A 22318-nucleotide genomic window follows, 5' to 3' on the forward strand; every position below is an offset into this window, starting at 1 on the left:
ATGTAATCGATAGAATACCGTCCACCATTTTTGTTACCACATCTCCATCAAGGAATTCTAAGTCCTCCTCCATGCCAACAGATTGATTAAACCCTGTGGAAGACCCCATTAACGTGGATTTGTACAATGCCTTCACTTGGGATGCTTTTGTACTATTTAACCATTTACGTCCATTGTTGGGTCATCTAGATTCAATGGAAGATCCGACCATCGGCGAACCTTATTCATCACCCTACCAACTCCACTATTTGACCCTAAACGATTACCACCCACCATAAACTCCAATGTAGGCATTACTTTTCCAACGATTGCTCTTATATTAATCTAATTATTATTTGACTCACATTTAGAAATAATTTTATGTTATAAGTATGATATTTTATTAGATTGATAGTGAATAAATTTTATATAGAATCAAATAATATTTAACAATAAGATCTCGATCATGTGCTCAAAATCGATTTTAAAATTATCTCTTTTAACTTTAAATAATAAAATTCTTCTGATTTAATTTTAAGCATTTTAAACATTTTATTTGTGAATTATTATTCTATACATTGTTAAATGTAATATATAAAAAAAATGACAGGAAGGTTTGGAGACGTATATTCTTACCAACTGTCATATATTAAAAAAGTAAAAAATAAAATGAAAAGATACATTAGAATAAATAAAATATTTAAATATCTTAAAATAAATAAGTAATATTTAATATTAAATAAAAATTTTAAAAATATATTAATATTAAGTTATGGTTATTTAAATTATTATAGATTAAATAAAATATATTTAGAAGAAAATTTTCTATTTAAAAATATTATGTGGTTCTAAAGGAGGTTGGTTAAAGAAAATGTTATTTCGAGCACATTAAAATACATTATTTTCCCCAAGCGCTCGGAGGAGATAAGAGTAATAGTAATTGTATAAATATAAACTATAAAAAAAAAATATATATATATATATATCTATCTGGCCCCACGCTTTTCGTGTATATATAAACAAAACGCAGTTTTGGAATACGCTGATTTTCTCATTCTCTGTTATCCTTATATATAAAAATTTAAAGAAAATTTGGATCAACGATCTTTGAAAGAGATTTTTGGGCTAATTATATAATACATTTAATTGATTCGACTCTTTGAATCCACCATATTTCAATCAGGTAAGTCTAAGTCTTCTTCTTCTTCATCTCACTCTTTGATTCATATTTTACGTTTAATTTCGTTCAAAACAATATCTCTGTTTCTTTTCCTTGCGATTCAAGAATGTTCGCGGTGATTTTTTTCTTGATTTTTTTCATTTTTTTCTGTATTTAGATGAAAATTAATCTTAAAATTCAGTTGACTTTATCTGAGCCAATGCTGCTGGTTCTAATATCTGCATCGGTTTTATATTTCAATGGATCATGAAGTTTTATCGATGAATTTGTTGTAATTACTTTGCGAATTACTTGCGTTTCAATATTATTCGTTGTGATTTTGTTGATGTTAGGTTTCGTGTTATTTTTCTGCGTTTAGATGAAAAATTCATCCTAAAATTCAGTTGACTTGACCTGAGTCAACGCTGCAGGTTCCAATATCTGGATTTGTTTTATTTCAATAGATCGTAAATTCTTATCCTGCGATTTATTGTTATTAATTTGAGCTGATTTTTTTCTTTAATACATTTAATTTACCGACATATAAGAGATATAATGCTTGGAGTTTTTTTCTTTTTTATAATTAGATATACAAAACTTATGCTGTTTGCTTGAAATTAGGCTCTTTTCATCTTCTTCTTCTTTTTGTGATTTCTGTTATATAAACAGGGATGCCAAGTCTTTAAAGTTTGATCACCATTTTTTTGCTATATAGTGAGGTCTTTGCAGGTTCTGATAAATTATATTCTTTCTCAATGGAGTCGATGATTGCAAAGCGAGAACGACTGAACTGTAATACTGGTCAAAGTAAGCAGATAACCTTAAATTCATGGCCTGCAACAAAGAAAAGAATTCCCATGACAGTGCATTGTGGAAATAAAAGGGCCAAATCTGAAAAAAAGGGCAATGCGAAGCAATTGTTAGCAAGGAAAAAGAATCCGTCAAATAGACAAAAGCTAAATAAGGATTTTGAATTCTTAGAGGATGAGAAAATTCCCCAGGCTAAGAGACATTGTAATGGAATAGCCAAGACAGCTACACTGGATGAAGAAGAATTGGATGAATGGGAGGAGGAAGCTATTGTGTTTATGAACATGAAAGACCGGCGCAAAAGCCGAAATTTTGAGAGTGTGATGGTTGAAAGAAGGCCTAAGGAGATTACAAGGAAGCTTTCTGATCATATAGTTACTTCATTGTCTGATTCTTCATCTTTCTCCTCATCATCATCTTCAGGCTCTCCAGTTTCACATTTGGAAAGTGACTTTAGCAGCACTGACAGATGCAAAAAGAACAAAGTGAAGGTATTTTATTTCTTTTTAGTCCGATAAAGATTATTCAATTTGATATTCATTTTCCTGACTACAATTATGAGAAATCTTGCTTTAAACAGGACAAAAGAAAATATGTGAAGTGTCACCAGTGTATGACTGAAGAAAGGACCATTGTTCCATGCATGAAATGTAAAGAGAAAGTGTATTGCATCAATTGCATCAGACAATGGTAACATGCTCAACCTAATAGGCTTAGATTTTTTTATTTCTAATACTCTTTGTTTCTCATTTATTGTTACTGTTGTGGTGCATTAGGTATCCCAATATACCAAAAGAAGAAATAGCAAAGCAGTGCCCGTTTTGTTGTAGGAATTGCAACTGCAGCATCTGTTTGCACTCAAGTGGATTAATTAAGGTCTACTTTTCTCTTTAAATAAACTATGACTAAATCATATAATGGCCTCAGATTTATTCTATTGGAAAAACTGTCTATTTAGTAACAGATTTTACCATGGTGGTGCTTTGAGTGAAATCTAATGTTTTTGCTTGTGAGGTTGATTACTTATTTCATCAGTACAGGGCCATGAATATTCCAATGAAATTGTCACATAATAATTTTCATTCTGCTTAATCCACAGACATCAAAGAGGGACATCACATATCAGGAAAAGATTAAGCATCTAAAATACTTGATTGAGTCAATGCTTCCCTTCCTGAAACAAATATGCAAAATGCAAAAGCAGGAGATAGAAATTGAGGCAGAAATTCAAGGTTTGAGCTCTTCTTTTCTTTTATTTTTTTTACCAAACTTCGGCCGCAAGTTCTCTCTGGTTCTTACAAAAGGTTCTCTGTTTAGAGTTGCTGCCTTCTGCAGTTGACATACCACAGACTCTTTGTTATAGTGATGAGCGTATCTATTGGTAAAGCATTTCTCTTTCTATAAGCATACAATTTATCTTGTCATTATACTATTGTTCACTAGTTCTCAATTTATCTTCACCTCCACTTTTTCATCTCATTGGAACAGTAACCACTGTGCAACTTCCATCTTTGACCTTCATCGTAGCTGCCCAAATTGTGCATATGAACTTTGTCTTCATTGTTGTCAAGAAATTCGGGAGGGAAGGCTTTCTAGCTGTGATGAAGTTGCATATGAATACAGGAACAGAGGTTACGATTATGTTCATGCTGGCGACCCTTTACCAGGATCTTATCTAAATGAAACAGCAAAGGATCGAACTAAGCAATCAATTCAATGGAAAGCCAATAATGATGGAAGTGTTACTTGTCCCCCCAGGGAAATGAATGGTTGTGGTGATTGCAGATTGGAGCTAAAATGCATCTTTCCAGTTGGATGGATTTCGGATTTGGCGGCAAAGGCTGGGGAAATGTTGCGCGCCTGCAGAATTAGACAAGGAATATTGAAGCATAAATGTGCTGTAACAGGCAGAGATACATTACATCACAGGGTTTCTAGAGAAGGAACCAATGACAATTGCTTACATTCCCCAACTTCATATGACATTCAAAAGGAAGACCTTTCTCACTTTCAAATGAAATGGGCTAAAGGTGAACCAGTTATTGTTCGCAATGCTCTTGCAAATTCAACTGGTTTAAGTTGGGAACCAATGGTAATGTGGCGAGCTTTATGCGAAACAGAGGATTTACATACAAGTTTGGAGATGTCTGAAGTTAGGGCTATTGATTGTCTAGCCTGCTGTGAGGTTAGTTCTGTTCTCTCCTTTTAGCTTTTAAGCCACTTTCTTTTTCTTTCTCATGCATTCTTTTCACGGGTGCATTATGTTTGAAGTCTGATTTTGCAATATATTCAGGTGGGGATTAATACTTACCAATTTTTCAAAGGCTATATGGAAGGAAGAAGTTATCATAACTTCTGGCCAGAGATGCTAAAGTTAAAGGATTGGCCGCCGTCTAATAACTTTGAGGATCTTTTGCCTCGGCATTATGATGAGTTTATAAGGATATTGCCATTTCAAGAATACACTGATCCTAGGTCCGGTATCCTTAACCTTGCTGTCAAGTTGCCACCTGGTGTCCTGAAACCAGACTTGGGCCCAAAAACATACATTGCTTATGGGATTTCACAGGAGCTTGGAAGAGGGGACTCAGTCACCAAGCTTCACTATGACCTGTCGGATGCGGTATGCCTTAATTAGCCAAAAGAAATAGTAGCCAACTATTCACTATATTTTGTTTATCCTGCACATTATATTTACACATCTATCATAAGAATATCAAAATATATTGTCTAGCTTTTAATCCATCAAGAAGTCATTATAAGAGAGCCTAGTGTTCAGATATGGAATTCTTTGTTTTCTACCTCATTTGGGTACTTGTTATAATATCTTCTGACCTTTTTGTTTTTTGTTATTAATTGGTGTAGGTAAATATTTTGACACATACTGCAGATGTAGCCTTAGGTGAGGAGCAGCTTGCTGCAATAGAAAAATTGAAAATGAAACACAAGGCACAGGATGCAAAGGAAAAGTTAGAGAGAGATAGAGAAGACAAGCATCCAATTAATGAAGGCAGAAAAGGAATCACAGATCAGAATCAGTACTCGGATAATAACATAGATGACGTCGGAGCTAGAAATTCAGGCCACTCAAAGAACACAGGTGGTGCGCTTTGGGACATTTTCAGAAGGGAGGATGTTCCTAAACTGGAAGCTTATCTTAGAAAGCATTCTAAAGAATTCAGGCATATCTATTGCTCCCCAGTTGAAAGGGTAATCTATAAGAATTGAATTTAGTTAGCAGTTGAGCTTATCTTTGCTCGTTAGAGTGAAAAGAAAATTGAAGAGGAAAGTAAAAAGGATTAAAACAAAACACTTCTTCCCATTGGTGCACTTGATAGGAATGCTGGAAAAATATAAAGAAATTAATTTATTACCGTCCATTGCTTGATGGAATTAAAAAATGAAAGACTTACATTTTCTCTCCTTTTTATAAATGAATCTCTTATTTGGTTCTCACTTTTTTCTTACCAAAGCACATTGAAAGAAACACTTTTAAGTTACATTTGCTTACATTCTTGTTGGTTGCATTTATGCTTAGGTAATCCATCCAATTCATGACCAATCGTTTTACCTCACCATGGAGCACAAAAGGAAATTGAAGGAAGAATTTGGTTAGTACAACAAATACACTTTGATGTTCAGTTTAGACAGTTACTCGGTACTGGATTCCTTATGCGAGTATTTGTGCTATCTAGGAGTTGAGCCATGGACATTCGAACAAAACCTTGGAGAGGCAGTTTTTATTCCTGCTGGATGTCCGCACCAAGTTAGGAATCTGAAGGTATTGATCAATACATCAATCCTCATTCTTTGTACAATTTCATTTTCTGTCTCTCATGCTCTCATTGTCTCTGTTTCTGCAGTCATGCACCAAAGTCGCTGTGGACTTTGTATCTCCCCAGAGTATCAAGGAATGCCTCCGATTAACTGAGGAGTTCCGCCAACTACCAAAGAACCATAGAGCCAGAGAAGACAAACTCGAGGTTTATATCCTTTCATCTAGATTCTGACACTTTTGTTGTCTTTGATTTTTACTTATTTCACTTGCTCTCAAACAGATCAACAAAATGATAATTTATGGAGTAGAACGGGCAATTCGAGAGTTATCAGATCTAATATCAACCCCAAATTGAGCCCCTCTTTGCAAGCTTCTCCATATGTAACCATTGGAACCGGCGTTTCCTTTCTGTTGATCCAGCAATGAACATATAGCTTACTGTAAATTCATGCATAACGGGTTAAGTTCTATATTGTGGCCCCTGAAATTTTAACTTTTTGCACATTCAGGGCCTCGAGGCAGCCTCTGTTAATTTTTTTTGGCCATTCTAATCGATAGATAAGTTTTCCCATTCTCAATTTTCATCCTTGTTTCTGCTATTTATTTACATTGCATCTCTTCCCCTGCAATTCCAAAGACTGGTAAACGAAATTATGAGCCAAAGAAATTAACAATAGCAAGCAAATAATTTATGCTTTGTTTAATATTAAAATGACTCTACGATCCCAAAAAATTAGATTAAAGTTTTGTATATAATACTGTATTAGTCATATTCATATAACTTATAAGCCATGTTTATTAGTTTTAAGAAAATGAATTTAAAGTTAAAACTAAATCTCTATATCAAATTATTAAACAATAAAATGATGTGAATACAATATTAATACATGTGTTAATATCTATATAAATGAATTATTAACGTGAAGAATATATAAAATTTATAGTACTATGAACAAATAAAAATAAATATTATGAATTGACATCATGAATAAAATTGTAATGAATTTCAACGCATCACTTTAAATAAAAAGTTACTCAAAATAAACTATAATAACAAATTATGCAAAATATAAATACAACTATCAACATGTAAAAATTTTCTAAAAGAAAAATACTAAAACATAAAAAGAAGACATTTGTTACAATATCAATAAAATTTTTAAACTCTGTAAGTAAAAAAAATAACTAAAACATAAAGCAAAAATATTGGGTTTTTTTATCTAGATAATGCAAAAAATTAATTACAAAAATAGGGCGTAATAAAAGTATTTATGAGAATGGTATGTTTTCTATTGTAAAAACGGATGTTGTTAATGTGTCAAGCGACAGCAGTCCAAAATACACACCATCATCACCCAATCATTCTAGGTGAATAAAAAGTACTTTTTTAAGTGGTGCCGTCACTTTGTCAGGTAACACAAAAAAATAAGAGTATTTTCTTTAAACACTGGATAAATACCGTACGTGTAAGAAATTTTTTTTTAAGGTGGTGCCGCCTGACAGTTTAACAGCTCTAGAACTCTATTTAACCCCCTACCCAACCCCCCAAAAAATATTTTATTATTTATCAGTTCAAAACAAATCGAGAGAGAAAAACTTGATTTGTTAAAGTTAAACGGTAGAAATCTTAAGTTTGAAATAGTGAGAAAAGTCTCAAACTTGGGTCCTTACAGTTATTAGCAATCAAGATTGAAGATCAAGAATATTTTTTTTCATTTCAAAATCAAGTTTGAGTTTATAAGTTAGTTGATAATTATGTAATTATTTGACTATATATTGATAATTAATTTTTAGTATGAGATGTAAGTTATATTATTTGATAAAAGTTTTTAAATTCTTTAAAATGGTATGAATGGTTTTAATAGCAACTAATATATATATTATTTTTAATTTATTTTATAGATTTAATATTGAAGATGAACTAATTTTTCGTATATGTCCATTTCGATGGGGTAATTTTTCAAACCGAAGTTGGTTGTAGATTTGAATTGCGCCATCAAATAAGAATGATGTTTAACAAGAGTATAAAACTTGATAAAATCAAACAAAAGATTAGTGCGAAAATCGCTTGGTGTTGTGGAAGGAGGATGTCCAAACTATTTTACAAATTTTCAGTTTCGTCAAATTCGGACACAGGGCGATGCAACTTGTAGAGGATGATGATGTGGAGACTATGATAGCACTGTATTGCTGGCTTGGTAATGTTGAACCAATTGAGTTATTCACTGAGTTAGCTGATGTTGAGTCGGTACAAAATACCACTCCATTAAATCAATAGTATGAAGTTCATTACCCCTATACAGAGGTTTCAAGAACGTCTGTGGATAGGTGATCTTCTGTACAAAATGTCACTCTATTAAATCAACAATACATTGGGTGGGTAGAATTGTGTGATTATGGAGCAACATTGACATCGAGCGACAATCCACACAATACTCCTATTATGTATAATAACCCTAATCTGGGTCCACGTTTACAAATATATTCATTTGTGATTGGTACCAATGTAGATGGTGAAAAAGGATCTGATAATGAAGATGGTACTTACCACCAAGGTGAGGACTTTAGTGACTTCATTTTTGATGAGGTTCTAGATGATATCAATGACGAAGGCATAGACGATGATGATAATGTAGACACCCCTTCGCTCGGGAATCCGACTCATGACATTGTTATAGGGAATGATCCTTTAGCTTACATACTGAGTGTAGATCCCAATGTTGTGTATGCATCTAAGTTCCAAGAATACCTAAATATAATACCTTCCCACAGGTTGGTGCCAGATCCTAAATCAAAAGAGTTTGTTATAGGTCAATAATTCCCAAATAAGGAGGAATGTGTAGCTACCATCAAGAAGTATAGAATGGAAGTGTCAATGGACTACAAAGTCATTGCATCTAAATTGACATTATATACCGATGAGTGTTAGAAGGTCTGCAAAAGGTTGCAACTGGCATGTACAAGTTGCATTAATGTAGAGGTTACAATTGCGATAGATTCAAAAATATGTAAGGCCTCATATATGTACTTTTGCAAGAATGATGAAAGATCTTGAGAAACTTGATTCGAAATTAATTTGCAACTGCGTCATGCCACTAGTGGAAGACATGCCCACCATTCCTATATTGGTCTTGATTGCTGACATGCAATTTTAGTTTCAGTACAAAGTGTCATATAGAAAAGCATGGTGGGCTAAACAAATGGAAATGGAACAGTTTACGATGATTGGGATGTGTCATACAACAAACTTCAAGGGTGGTTAGCCGTGATACAGGAGTACATGCCAGGGATTGTGGTTGACTTGCAAACCCTGCCTGCTTACAGCTCAAATGACTAACTAGATTCCACCGCTAGTTCTGGACATTCGATCCATGCATTAGGGTCTTTCCTTATTGTAAGCCACTTGTGTAAGTTGATGGAACCTGACTGTATGAGAAATACACAAATATTCCTTATTGCAATTGCACAAGACAATAACTAGAACCTGCTATCGATACCCTTTTCCATTGTGGAGAGTGAGAACATGGAATCATGACAATTTTTCTTGATGAACTTGCAGAGACATTGTTAGAAAATATGACATTTGCATTAGTTTTGATTAGTCGAAAGGGCTAATTGCGACAATTAGGCGTTCTAGAGTTCTATGGAGACTTGTGTACTACATTCGCCTCATTGTGGTTCACTTTCATAAGGACTTTAAAAATGCATATTGACATAACTAAGTCATGAACATTGGTAATTCAACAAGCATATTTTTTTTATCTTTTGAATACATTTAGAAACTTAAAGGAATGATAACACGTCTTATAGAAATACGTATGTAGGTTACGAGTTGTAACAACACTGATTTAGATAGAGGATAGCAAGGCTTTAGGATAAAATGAACAATGATGTACATGACTGGTTCAGTAGCATAAAGCCATGTCAATGAGCTCAATGTTTTAATAACGAGTCTCGCTATGGTCATATGACCACCAATCTCGCATAATTTGTTAATGCCATCTTGAAGTGTACACAACATTTTCCTATTTCAGTCGTTTTTTCATCTATGTTCTACAAGTTGGCAATTTTGATGCTAAGAATGGGGAAGAAACAAGTAAAATATATAGAGGTAGGACACGCTCACTGCAGGGAGCTTAGGAAGGCGATGATAGTCAATACATGGAGAGCGAGGTCGATGTCCATACAAATATATTCCCAGCAGTGGGAAACTTTCTAGGTGACAAAGTTTGTTGGGCATCGAGCGGATATCCTGACCAGGTCTTATGGAGTTGATTTCTAGAACAGGTGGTGCGACTGTGGGAGGTTTTAGATTTTTTTGGTACCCATTTTTACACGTCGTTGCAACATGTGCATGGGCCAAGGTCGATTTAGTACACATCGCTGCAAGTTTAGGTTCTTTTGCATTCTCTTCGACAACTGCAGGTTTCGGGCCAGAGAGCAAGAAACGGATGTCTTCAGCGAGGATAGGAGTCACTCGGTACACTTTGTTTATGTCCTTCGTCGATGTATGTGTCTATGGACTACCATCAACTGGCCACTAAACAAATATGGTAACTCGTTTTCCATACACCAGCGTTGGTAATGAACTAAGGGCGTGAAATCCCCCATGCAATAGTCCATCCGAGGCCTTCTATCCATCCAAGCATTCCACATTACAATATTGATGCTCTAATGTCTAATTCTTTGCATCTTTTCCAATCTTATTAATGCAATGGACATTGTCGAAGTTGACTAGAATGTCTAGAACGTCTTTGCTTACACTCGAATTGGCGCATATACCACTTAATGGTTGAAACATTCAGGACGGGTGCATTAATACACCACATGTATGAATCTTCATAAGCCAACTAGAGAATTAAACTCGCAACATCTGACGAAACAAATGACATCCATACGAACTGCACAATTAATAACATGATTATAATGACATGAATAAAATAACATAACTAAAATAATTACATGACATGAATATAATTTTATTTTGAAAAAATGTTTACCTCCTCTCCGGTGTATGCCTTATTCATTTGTCCATATAGAACAAGGGTTTTTGATTTCCTAATCCCTGAACAAGCACACCATCTAAAAAGAAAACAAAATTGTTAGATAACAATTCATAAAAAATCATTCTTAATCAATGTTTAAATTTTTTTTACCTATTTACAAGTGGGAAAACATATTGTCGGTGACTCAGTGATGTTAGAAATGTCATCCTGTACAGTGTGCAAGATTGTAATAGTAGTAGGCAACCACCTATATATTGTGTATCATGCTTTGCCGCTCGACAAAGCTCACGATACAACATTGCCAATACTGCTAAACCCCAATTATATGAACGAACAACTTGAAAATCTGCCAACATAGGCAAGTTCATCATGTGCAGTTTATTATTATATAAGTCCAACATAAGTACCCCTTATCAGCTCCATTACATACTCCTGAGCAACACAGATCTTCTCCCATTCAAAGACAGTGCTCGATGAAGTTTCAAAATTTTGCTTGAGCCAAGAAAATTTTAAACTGGTAAATTAAGCAGCACCATTAGCCAATGATTGTCTAAGCAATTGGTAGAAAAATGATGCAGGTTTGATCTTTTTACTTGAACCCGTTACCACAACATTGTCAACTGGGAGCCCGAGTTACAATGCAACATATTTTAAGGTGATTGTGTGCTTCCTACACGACAAATGAAATGTGAGGGTCTTTGGGTATCACCTTTCAACCAAGGCCGATATCAAGTTAGCCTTAAGCTTAAATGTTCTAATCAGTGCCGTCATTCTAAATTTCGTGACATCTAAATATGGGAAAATATGTTTGTCCAATCGGTAACTCGGACCATGGACATGCTCTCTCAATTTGCAGTACTCACCTTGCCCATAACAAATTACCATATTAGTTAAATATGCCAATTAGAATATTAATGAAGTGCAAATTTATAAAATACCCATTAATAGTAAGTAGCAATTTTTTTATTGACATATGAACTATCATGGCAACGTGATCGATTGCTCTAATCAATGAACCTATTTTAATATTTGCACAAACAAACTTTAATAAACATATCATTTTAAAACAATAACACTTCCACAAAATAATATTTCGCATAACCTATTTTCATAAATAAATTTATTTTTATTTAAATAAAATATCCACATAATAATATTAATCACCAACTAAAAAATATTAAAATATATTACCTTAATTTGGATGATTGCAACTGAAATTTTCTATTCTAAACAAATTAATAGTAAAATATAAAAATCTTTATTAAGAAAATATATATATATATATATATATATATATATATATATATATAAACATAACTAGACCAGTAAAATATAATTAAAAACATAAAAAAATCCAAAACTTGAAACATACATGCTACTAGAAACAGTTTCACAAGCTGGCGTAAACACTAACAAATAATATAAACATAATATAATAATATAATTTTAAACATTAAATATAAATATTAAAAATAAAATATAAATGTATAATATAAGCTAAGAAAGGAAAAAAAAAGTTGCTAGTGTTGAATAGGTTGCTATGACTGATTGGTCACGGCAATCTATCACGACACCAACTTTACATTCTATCCAATGTAACTAATCGATCACGACAGTCTATCCAACAGTAGCATCTTTTTTTTTTTTAAATCCAAACCAATGCTACCAATGCGTTAGGCAACACTACCTTAAAAAATATATATTTTTTCATTACACGCACAATATTTATCCAATATTTAAAGAAAATACTCGTATTTTTTGGTATTGCCTAACAAGGTGGCTGCACCACTTAAAAAAAAGTATTTTCGTTTCCACTTGGAATGATTGGGTGATGATGGTGTGTATTTTGGGTTGGTGTCACCTGACACATAAGTGGCACCCATTTTTACAACAAAAAACTTAGCATTCTTGTAAATAATCTAAAACATGCCCTATTTTTAAAATTTTTTTTTGTATTATCTAGGCAAAAAACATGACAATATTTGGTACATTGCTAATAGAATTTTTAAACTTCACAAGAAAAAAATAACTAGCATAAAGGGAAATTATATGATAAGTGATAAAAGTAACATGTTTTAATCATGTTCTTAATGCGTTTTTGGATGATTGTTCGATGTAAAATGATGAATTTTATGTTCTTAATCCATTAAATTCATTTTTATACTCAGTAGAGCATTTGGGAGCAAAAGGAGTGAAAAACAAGCGAAAAACAAGCGAAAATCGAAAAATTGGAAAATCAGGACAAGGTACAGAGGCCACACGGGTTAGGCACATGGCCGTGTGAGCCACACGGACATCTGCCAAACTGTGGCAAAATCACAATTTGCACTCCAAACTGTGAGAAACATAATTTTTAGGTTTTTCGAGCATTTTAAGACCTATATATGACAAAAATAAGAAGACATGAGAGAGCCGTCATAGAATATTCAAGAAAACAACTCGAAAAATACCATTGAAGCTGACTCTGAAGTAGATTTTCATCAAAATTGAAGATTTCCTTTTGATTTCATTGACGTTTATTATGTGTTTCTTCGTTTCTTGTGGTTATACTGCCTTTTGGATGTTTTTATTTGCTATTTGTCGCGTGTGAATATATAACGCGAAAGTGCAAGTATACACGTTGAATCAAGTAATAAAGTGATAAGTAAGATCGTCTCCACAAGGACCGAAATAGGTAAAAATATGATTGAGTTATTACTAGCAACTATACTAATTAGGCTTATGGTAAAGTAAACAGAACAATAATTTGAAGTGAAGTATTAATGTATGATATATAAAAATCAAATAATGAATAAAATGATGTGGCAATTCTATGAGATAGTTGAGAGGATTGATGTTGTTGAATGGGAAGGTTGGAATTGCTTGGATTATATCTTAATAACATAATAATGTCATGGCAAAATCTTGACCAAATTACTGCTCAAAGGATAACTACTGCATTCTGTTTCTTTGGAGAGATAGAATTAAAGCTATCATTTTAAGCCTTTGTACGTCTACAAGTCTCAAGAACAATACCTAACAATATTCTTCCTCACTCTGTACAGATCACAACTCTATGTCTAGACTGCTACTAGAATTCGCTCGAGTACTCCTTGTATCATTCGATCATGATCCAAATTATTTAACCTTTTTAGAATTAAATCAAGTCTAAGGATACACCATGCATTAATCTATTTCTAGAGCTTGTATGCATATGTTTAAAATAATCCAACCCGAATAAAATAGTGGATCTACTCAAAATATCACCATGGTCATCAAATATATCAAGATAAATCTAGTAATTCTAACTCAAATGAATGCATGAATTTGCCATAACTACACAATTTCTTCTTGTACTACTGAACCAAATGAAACATATTTTTACGTCCATTCTCATCAGTCTTCTGTCTAAAAAAAATTGGTTCAGATTTTATATTTTTGTTTAGCATACAAAGTGAAGAAAGTGTTACCTAAAAATACAATTTCCTAAATATTCATGCAATTCTGACTATGGTGAGCAGCTCCTAATGTACTTAGTTTATATTTCCACTAAACTCAGTTTTTCTTCTCATACTTATTCTGTCATTGCATTATAATTTTTTTAGGGAATTATCTTGTCACATGATTTCTTTACTTCACATGATTTCTTTAGTTGACAATCTCAATAGACCGTACAATATATTGCTAGGTATTACATCACGACGCAATTTGAACATAATTCACTCATGAAGCTAAAACTTTTGACTAAAAAGATGGATGGAGCAAAAAACTACCCCTTAGCTACTTAGCCTATTACTAAATTGGAGTGGCCCAAAACTTTTTTTTTTACTTACTCTTATTTGATCTTGCTTTTTAGATCAATAATACAATGGAGCAAACAAAGTATTACTGGCCTACTCAACAATTTCAAACATTGGAGTACTTTATAGTATCTTTTTACATTTTATTTTATTTTGCTGTGGTATTTATTATTACACAATGATAATTTACTAATCTTAGTTGCAAGACTTCTAAGTGTATTAAAAGAAACCTACTATAGACTAATTGTGATTATACATAGTTCATTCTACTTTTAGGTATCAAATTTCACACGACTATTCTAAGCTAAACATACCTAATCAACTATCACAATTTTCACAGTTTGAAGAGTTATTATCCTCATCAAACATGATAAATAACAATATACTTCTCATGGGCTTACAGTCATTTAGCATTTGTATGTCATGGTAAAGGAGTGACAAAATGATCTAATGTTCAAACAAAATATCTCATTGATACAATATGTGCAACACACCCCCAAACCTAAGGGATGCGTTATCCTCAATGCATAAACAGAGACAAAATTTCATTTATACAAGAACAAATAGATATGTAGAAAGTGCAATAAAAACAAATATGGATGCAAGTAAAAATGAAAAATATACAATTGAAAAGAAAATCAAAAGCTTGAAAAGGATTTGTGTTACTTTAGTTGGGTTGGGTGGATTTCCTGGTAGCATGCTTATAGCGCTGCTTCCATTTGAGCTGATTGATTAACACCTCATCATCATCATCATCATATTTTGTGAGATCATCAATTAGTTGATTAATCTCACGATCTTGCTCTGATATGGATGTAGTGGTTTGAGGTGTAGTAGCAAGTTCCTATGGTGCAAAAGTTTGGTTCATGTTGTCTCCTTCCTTATTTGATTCAATATTCACCGATTTTATTTTCTCGTCCTCCCCCTCTATTTCTTTGTTTGTCTTTTCTGTAGTAGCTAGATGTGTGGTAGTGTCCGTCACAGCGGCTTCAACTTCATCCTCATCTTCATCCTCTGGACCCGATAATAACTCTTTGGAAAAAGTAAGAAATGCAAGCATGGGCCTGGTAAAGTTTTTCTGAAGAGATTTCTTAATGGCATTATCCCTCCTTGTGACATAGCCCCAAAATAAAGTCATTTCGTCTTAAGCCATTTCTTATATTAGTAGTTATCTTGAGTTGTTGCTTTTCCATCAAACGAAACTGTTGTTTCAACATCTCAAAAGCACCGAGCACTTGCTGCTCGAAATCATTGTGAGATGTGGATGGAGCATAATGGGTACCAGTAGGTGGAGAAGAGGTTGATGTAAAGCCAAGATGCCGTGCCACTTCTTCCCTTGAAAATCTCATGGCAATCTGTTAGGTGATGGCTCCTTTGTTAGAGATTTTGTCCTTATTTGCTTGGATAGGGACATTGACCCGTTTAGAAAGTGCAATAATGAGAGATGGAAAATTCATGGTGCCAGCATTCTTTGGTGTGCAATGATGAACTTCTCTAAAAATAATTTTCCAACATTTATCTTTCTTCCAGTCATAATAGAGTGTAGTAACAACATGTGTTCCTTAGAAATAAAAGAGTTATGAGTTGAAGGGCTAAGGCAAGATTTAAGAAAATGGTACCGTACCTTACAATGAGGCTTTAGAGAAACACGGTTAATGATGTAGCAGTCATTCTGAGAAATTGTTAATTTGATACCTTTTACGCCTAAATCCTGAAAAACCTGATTGAGTTCTTCTACTGTTACTGTCTTGACAAATTGAGAATGATCTTCGGGGACTTTAGGTAAACCATATTGTGCATTGATGGAGTATTCATCAAATAACACTGAAGCACCGCGTACATAGATGAAAGCATTACCTGAAGAGGTTAAATGGCCATAAAATTCCTTTACAAAATTTTTAAAAACATTGTCAAGATGAAGGAAAAAGAGTTGCCATCCATGTTTTTCTACCACAGAAGAAATTGCTTCAGTGTATCCCATAAAGGCTACATCTTGAAGAAGAAAGCCTTTTTTTTTATACAAAAGGGTCGCTTTGATGTGTTCGTGTTGTATTTTTCTTCAGCGGCTTTGCTGAAAAATGTTCTTAGAGGCATAGAGGTTGATGGAGATGGCATACATCGAGCCATTTGAGAAGAAATAGCAACCGTAAAAGGAAAAAGTTAAGACCTTTACAGTTATGGAAGAAAAACTGAAAATGGTAAAAAAGAAGAAACTGAAAATAACTTGGAGAAAGAAAATAAATCGACTAGGGTAAAAATGAAAAAGAATATAATAGTGAGGTGTGGGATAAGATTAGCATGAAATTATGGCCTGACACGGTAAATGTTGTGCGGAAGCATATAAAAGAGTAAAATTATTGTACTAAAAAATCACACTAAGTTCAATTCCTAGGAAAGAGAGGTGGATCACAAGGATCGCTTAAGTACCAGGTCTTTCCTAGCCAGAATATCCCTCAATCGTAATTTAATAGCACAATAAATCACTACAATCACAATCACAATTTATGCAGAATAATACAATAAAGAATAGAAGAATTTAACGAGGTTCAGCAAATTTTGCCTACGTCCTCGGGCACTACCAAATATATTTCACTCCAAAATACAAGTGAGAATTTACAAAGAGAGAGAGAGAGAGAACAATGCCTTAAGTAGAGAATAGCAAATATGAGATACAGAATGAGAGATGGTTATGCCTATTTATAGTTGAGGTTCAGAGATCAACTTGCAAAGTCACTTTGCAATTAGGGACCAAATATTGCAAATATCTCAGATTTCTTATGCCAATATCTCGATACCCATATCTTTGATTTTCCAATATTTGATACCCATATATTTGACTTTCCATTATTTGATAACCATATATTTGAATTTTTATAAATACGGATGATTGCCAATAGTAAAGTAAAAATTAGGTAGGGAAAGATGAAAAAATAATATAAAAATTACGCTAAAAAATGCACAAGTATGTTAAGTGGGCTAACTATGACAAAGCCTGGGCCAAAATCTACCTGCAACAAAAGAAAGAAATAAAAAATTAATTAAACTGATAAAAGAAAGAAATCAAAAGAAAATTAATTAAATAAAATCAAGCAAAATAAAATAGTATGCAATTCGAAGAGCAAGGAATATTTATCACGAAGTATGGTAGCTCCCCAATAATGCTTCAAACATTGGCCATTAATTTTGAAAATAAAGCCAGTATTGCCATCTTTTACTTCTATAGCTCCATGAGGGTAAACATGAACTACCTCGAATTGGCCAGACTAATGAGATTTCAAATTTTCAGGAAACAATTTTAGCCTAGAGTTGAACAAAAACACTTGTTATCCAAGTTCAAATTGTCATGGCAAAATCTTCTTATCATGTCATCACATTGTCTTTTCTTTGTATAGTTTGGCATTCTCATAAGCTTGAGTTTTGAATTCCTCCATCTCATTCAGCTCTAGTAGTCAGTTATTGCCTACATTGATCCAATCTATGTTCAATTTCTTAATTGCCCAAAATTCCTTATGTTCAAGTTCAATAGGCAAATGGCAAGGCTTCCCATAGACGAGCTTGAAAGGCAACATTCCAACTGGTGTCTTGAATATAGTATGATACGCCCATAAAGCAATTCAGATGACCAATCTTTGTGGGTGGGATTGACTACTTTCTCCAAAATATGCTTAATTTCTCCATTTAAGACCTTAGCTTGTCCATTTATCTAGGGATGATATGCCGTGACAATTTTATGTTTAACCCATATCTATGCAAGATAGTAGCAACTAATTTGTAGTCAAAATAGGAGCCTTAATCACTAATAAGAGCACAAAGAGTACCAAACCTGGTGAAAATATTCTTATGCAGGAACTTTAATACCAATTTGTCATCATTCGTAGGGAGAGCGAAAACTTCAACCCACTTTAAAACATAATCTACAACTATAAGGATGTATATATTGTCCCAAGAAGGCAGAAATCAATAACTTCTAAAATATTTTGCAATGACATTTCATACCTCTCTGATAAGTTCCCAGTTTGTTGACAATGATCGCAAGCTTGACAAAATTCATGTGCATCTTTAAACATGCTTGACTAATAAAAGCCAGATTGAAGAACTTTTGCAGCAGTTCGCATTCCTCCAAAGTGTCTTCTATATAGTGCTGAATGACAGTGGTGTAAAATAATCTGAATCTTGTCATCCAGAACACACCTCCAAATTATTTGATCTACACAATTTTTAAATAAAAATGGCTCATCCTAATAATATTGCTTAGCATCATGGAGAAATTTTCTTTGTCTTTGATTGTTGAGCACAAGTGGCAGCAATCCACTTACTAAGAAATTGATAATATTGGCATACCAAGGTAATCCCGTGGCAACCAGTAGTTGTTCATCTATAAAATCCTACTTAATGAGTTAAGTATTGTTGTATTTATTTGTTGCTTGAAGTCTCGACAAGTGGTTAGCCACTTGATTCTCTGTGCCTTTCCTATCTTGAGTTTCTAGATTAAATTCCTGTAGCAGCAATATCCGTCAAATCAATCTTGGGTCGGAGTCTTTCTTGGTCACCAAATACTTAATCGTAGAATAATCTGTATAAACTGTAACTTTGGTGCCAACTAAATAGGATATGAATTTGTCAAATACAAATACCACATCCAATAGTTCATTCTCAGTAGTGGTGTAATTCAACTACGTATCTATCAACGTCCGACTTGCATAGTAGATGGCATGAAACACTTTATCCTTCCTCTACCCAAGCACTACTCTTACAGCGAAATCACTAGCATCGTGCATAAGTTTAATTAGATAATGCCCAATCCAGTGCTATGACAATTGGTACTGTTACCAGTTGCTTTTTTAATTCCTGAAATGCTTTCATGCAAGGCTCATCAAACTTGAAAACTCTATTATGTTCTAACAATACACACAGGGTTTTGGATATCTTTGAAAAATCCTTAATAAATTGTCGATAAAATCGTGCACGGCCAAGGAAACTTCGAATACCTTTAACTTTTTTGGGTGATGGAAATTTTTTAATAACCTAAATCTTCGCTCTATCTACGACAATCCCTTACTGTGAAATCTTATGTCCTAGAACAATACCTTTACAAACCATGAAATGACATTTTTCCCAATTCAGAACAAGGTTAGTCTCTTCACACCGACAAAGAACTAGCTCCAAGTTTTTTAAACAACCTTCAAAAGTATTGCCAAACACTGAGAAGTCATCCATAAAAACTTCTAAAACTTTCTCCACCATGTCCAAAAATATTACAATCGTGCAACGTTGAAATGTTGTAGGGGCATTGCACAATCCAAACGTCATTCATCTGAAAGCGAAGGTTCCATAAGGACATATGAACGTTGTATTTTCTTGGTTAGTAGGAGCTATGGCAATCTGGTTATACCCCAAATAACCATCCAAAAACTAGTAAAAAGATTTTCCCTCTAATTTATCTAACATTTGATCAATGAATGGCAAAGGAAAGTGGACTTTCCTGGTTGCTTTGTTGAGCTTCCAATAGTCCATACAAACTCTCAATCCCATGACAGTACGAGTTGGAATGAGTTTTTTTGTTATCATTGCTAACCATAGTAACATCCCCTTTCTTGGGTACACATTGAATAGAGTTCACTCACTCAGTATCAGATATATCATAGAATATTCCAACATCAAGCCATTTAGTAATCTCTTTTTTAATGACTTCCTTCATAATGGGGTTTAATCTTCTCTGTTGCTCGATAAAATTGATACGACAATCCTCCAGTAAAATCTTATGCATGAAGATGGTCGGACTGATTCCCTTAATATACACCATTGTCCACCACAACACCTTTTTAGATCTCTTCAAAACTTTTAACAATTGAGTCTCTTGATCAAATGTTAATTCTGCAGAGATAACTACTGGTAATGTGTTGTTGTCTCCCAAGTAGGCGTACTTTAAATGTAGTGGCAAAGGCTTTAACTCAAAAGTAGAAGGGTCCCCTACAGAAGGTCGAGGAGGTTTAAAAGAATGATTTGGTACATTTAAAGATTCAAAACTCCTCATTGCTCCATTTTCAAGTTGCTTATCCTCCATCAGTTCACTAAGTTCTTCAATCAGTTTTTCTTTATTTAACTTCATTGTGTTTGCTTCATTATCAAAATTATTGTAACACAATTCTACCAATTCTTCCTTCACTGTTGTGTTAATAATCCTAATGGCATGACAATATTTATCTGTATTGCACACTTTATTGCATCAAAAACATTAAAGGTTATCTGTTGGTCATTAACTCTCATTGTTAATGACTAGCAGAAAAGGTCTTCCTAGAATAGTTGGCACATCTTTATCAGTTTCACATTCTAGAATAATAAAATCTGTCGAAAAAATGAATTTTTCAACTTTTACCAACACATATTCAATTTTACCTTTCGGATGTGCATAAGAACGACCAACTAACTGCAGCGTGACAATTGTATGTCTTAACTTCCCAATTTTTAATTTCTTGAAAACAAACATTGGCATTAAATTTATGCTTGCAACTAAATCACATAATGCCTTGCCTACGTAACGATTTTCAATTTACCAAAGAATAATAAAACTCCTTAGGTCCTTCAATTTCGGTGGTAATTTGTTCATCAATATTACTGTGCACCCTTCAGTGAGAGCAACAGTTTTAAATTCCCCTAGTCTGCACTTTTTTAACAATATGTCCTTCATGAACTTTACATTATTGGGAATTTGCTCTGATGCTTCTACTAGTGGTATGTTGATATGAATCTGCTTTAGGACATCCAAGAATTTTTTGAATTGAAAATCTTACTTTGACTTCTGAAATCGCTGAGGATAAGGTGGCGCTGGCTTTCCTTCAACTTATTGAGGTTGTTTTTCCATGGCATTCTTATTTGCCACACGAGCTGGTTCTACTTCAAAATTTTTTTGTTTGCTCTTCTCAATTGTATATTGCTCCACTCTTGGCTCTAAATTCGCCTTATGTGTGAAATCTAAGCTATCTTCTTCAACAGCGGCATCTGTAACAACTCCAGGTAGCTGAATACCACTTCTAAGTGTAATGGCCTTGCAATGTTCCTTCCCTTGAGATCTTGAATTTTTAGTATCACTCGGCAATACTCCTTGCGATATTGAGCTTAATGCAGTGGCAATTTACCCCATTTGGTTTTCTAAAGCTTTTAAAGATGCAGTTTGACTCTATATTGCAACATTGTTTTTGGCCATGTATTCCTTCAATAGAGATTCCATAGATAAAGATGATGATGAAATTTGCTAAAAATTTTGTTATGGCATAGGTTGATTGTATCTAGGTGGTGCACTTGTGACATTCTATAGAACAACATTATTAGAAATTCCCACTCCTTGATTACTCCAACTGAAATTAGGATGTTGTTTCCATCCTAGATTATATGTATTGGAATATGGGTTATTGTTTCGATTGAAATTTCCCATGTAACATATTAAAGTTGGGTTCGATGGGCAATCATCAAAAACATGATCTTTCCCACAATAAACACATGTCATTCTGTTACTTTCATTTCTTGCACTACAACTAGTCTCTTCAATGTTTTAATCATATTAGTTAGGGATGATACCTGAGTTGTTAATGAAGTGATCGCATCATGCTCCATAGCTCCAGCAACTCTTCTGCTAGTACCCACTCTTGTAGTTGGATATTGATAATCATTTTTAGCTACCCTTTACAGAATTTCATATGCGTCATTATACAATTTATCTAACAAAGTCCCATTGGCAGATGCATCAACTACCATTCATGTATGTTCATTTAATCCATTATAAAACATTTCCATTTGTATCCAATGTTGG

General features: G+C 33.7%; 1 protein-coding gene across 1 annotated transcript; it reads left to right on the forward strand.

Annotated features, from left to right (window-relative positions):
• The first annotated feature begins 1020 nt into the window (after positions 1 to 1020).
• Positions 1021 to 6304, forward strand: LOC105798928 (lysine-specific demethylase JMJ26). The gene is made up of 13 exons (XM_012629187.2): positions 1021 to 1162; positions 1854 to 2439; positions 2529 to 2638; positions 2725 to 2824; positions 3048 to 3180; positions 3266 to 3329; positions 3437 to 4133; positions 4242 to 4571; positions 4814 to 5158; positions 5487 to 5559; positions 5644 to 5729; positions 5812 to 5931; positions 6007 to 6304. Exons 2-13 carry the CDS (start codon positions 1894 to 1896, stop codon positions 6079 to 6081), a joined length of 2679 nt encoding a protein of 892 aa, XP_012484641.1. The 5' UTR covers positions 1021 to 1162; positions 1854 to 1893; the 3' UTR covers positions 6082 to 6304.
• The last annotated feature ends 16014 nt before the right edge of the window (positions 6305 to 22318 follow it).

The sequence above is a fragment of the Gossypium raimondii genome, chromosome 9 (genome assembly GCF_025698545.1).
Source record: "Gossypium raimondii isolate GPD5lz chromosome 9, ASM2569854v1, whole genome shotgun sequence".
Lineage (NCBI taxonomy): Eukaryota > Viridiplantae > Streptophyta > Magnoliopsida > Malvales > Malvaceae > Gossypium > Gossypium raimondii.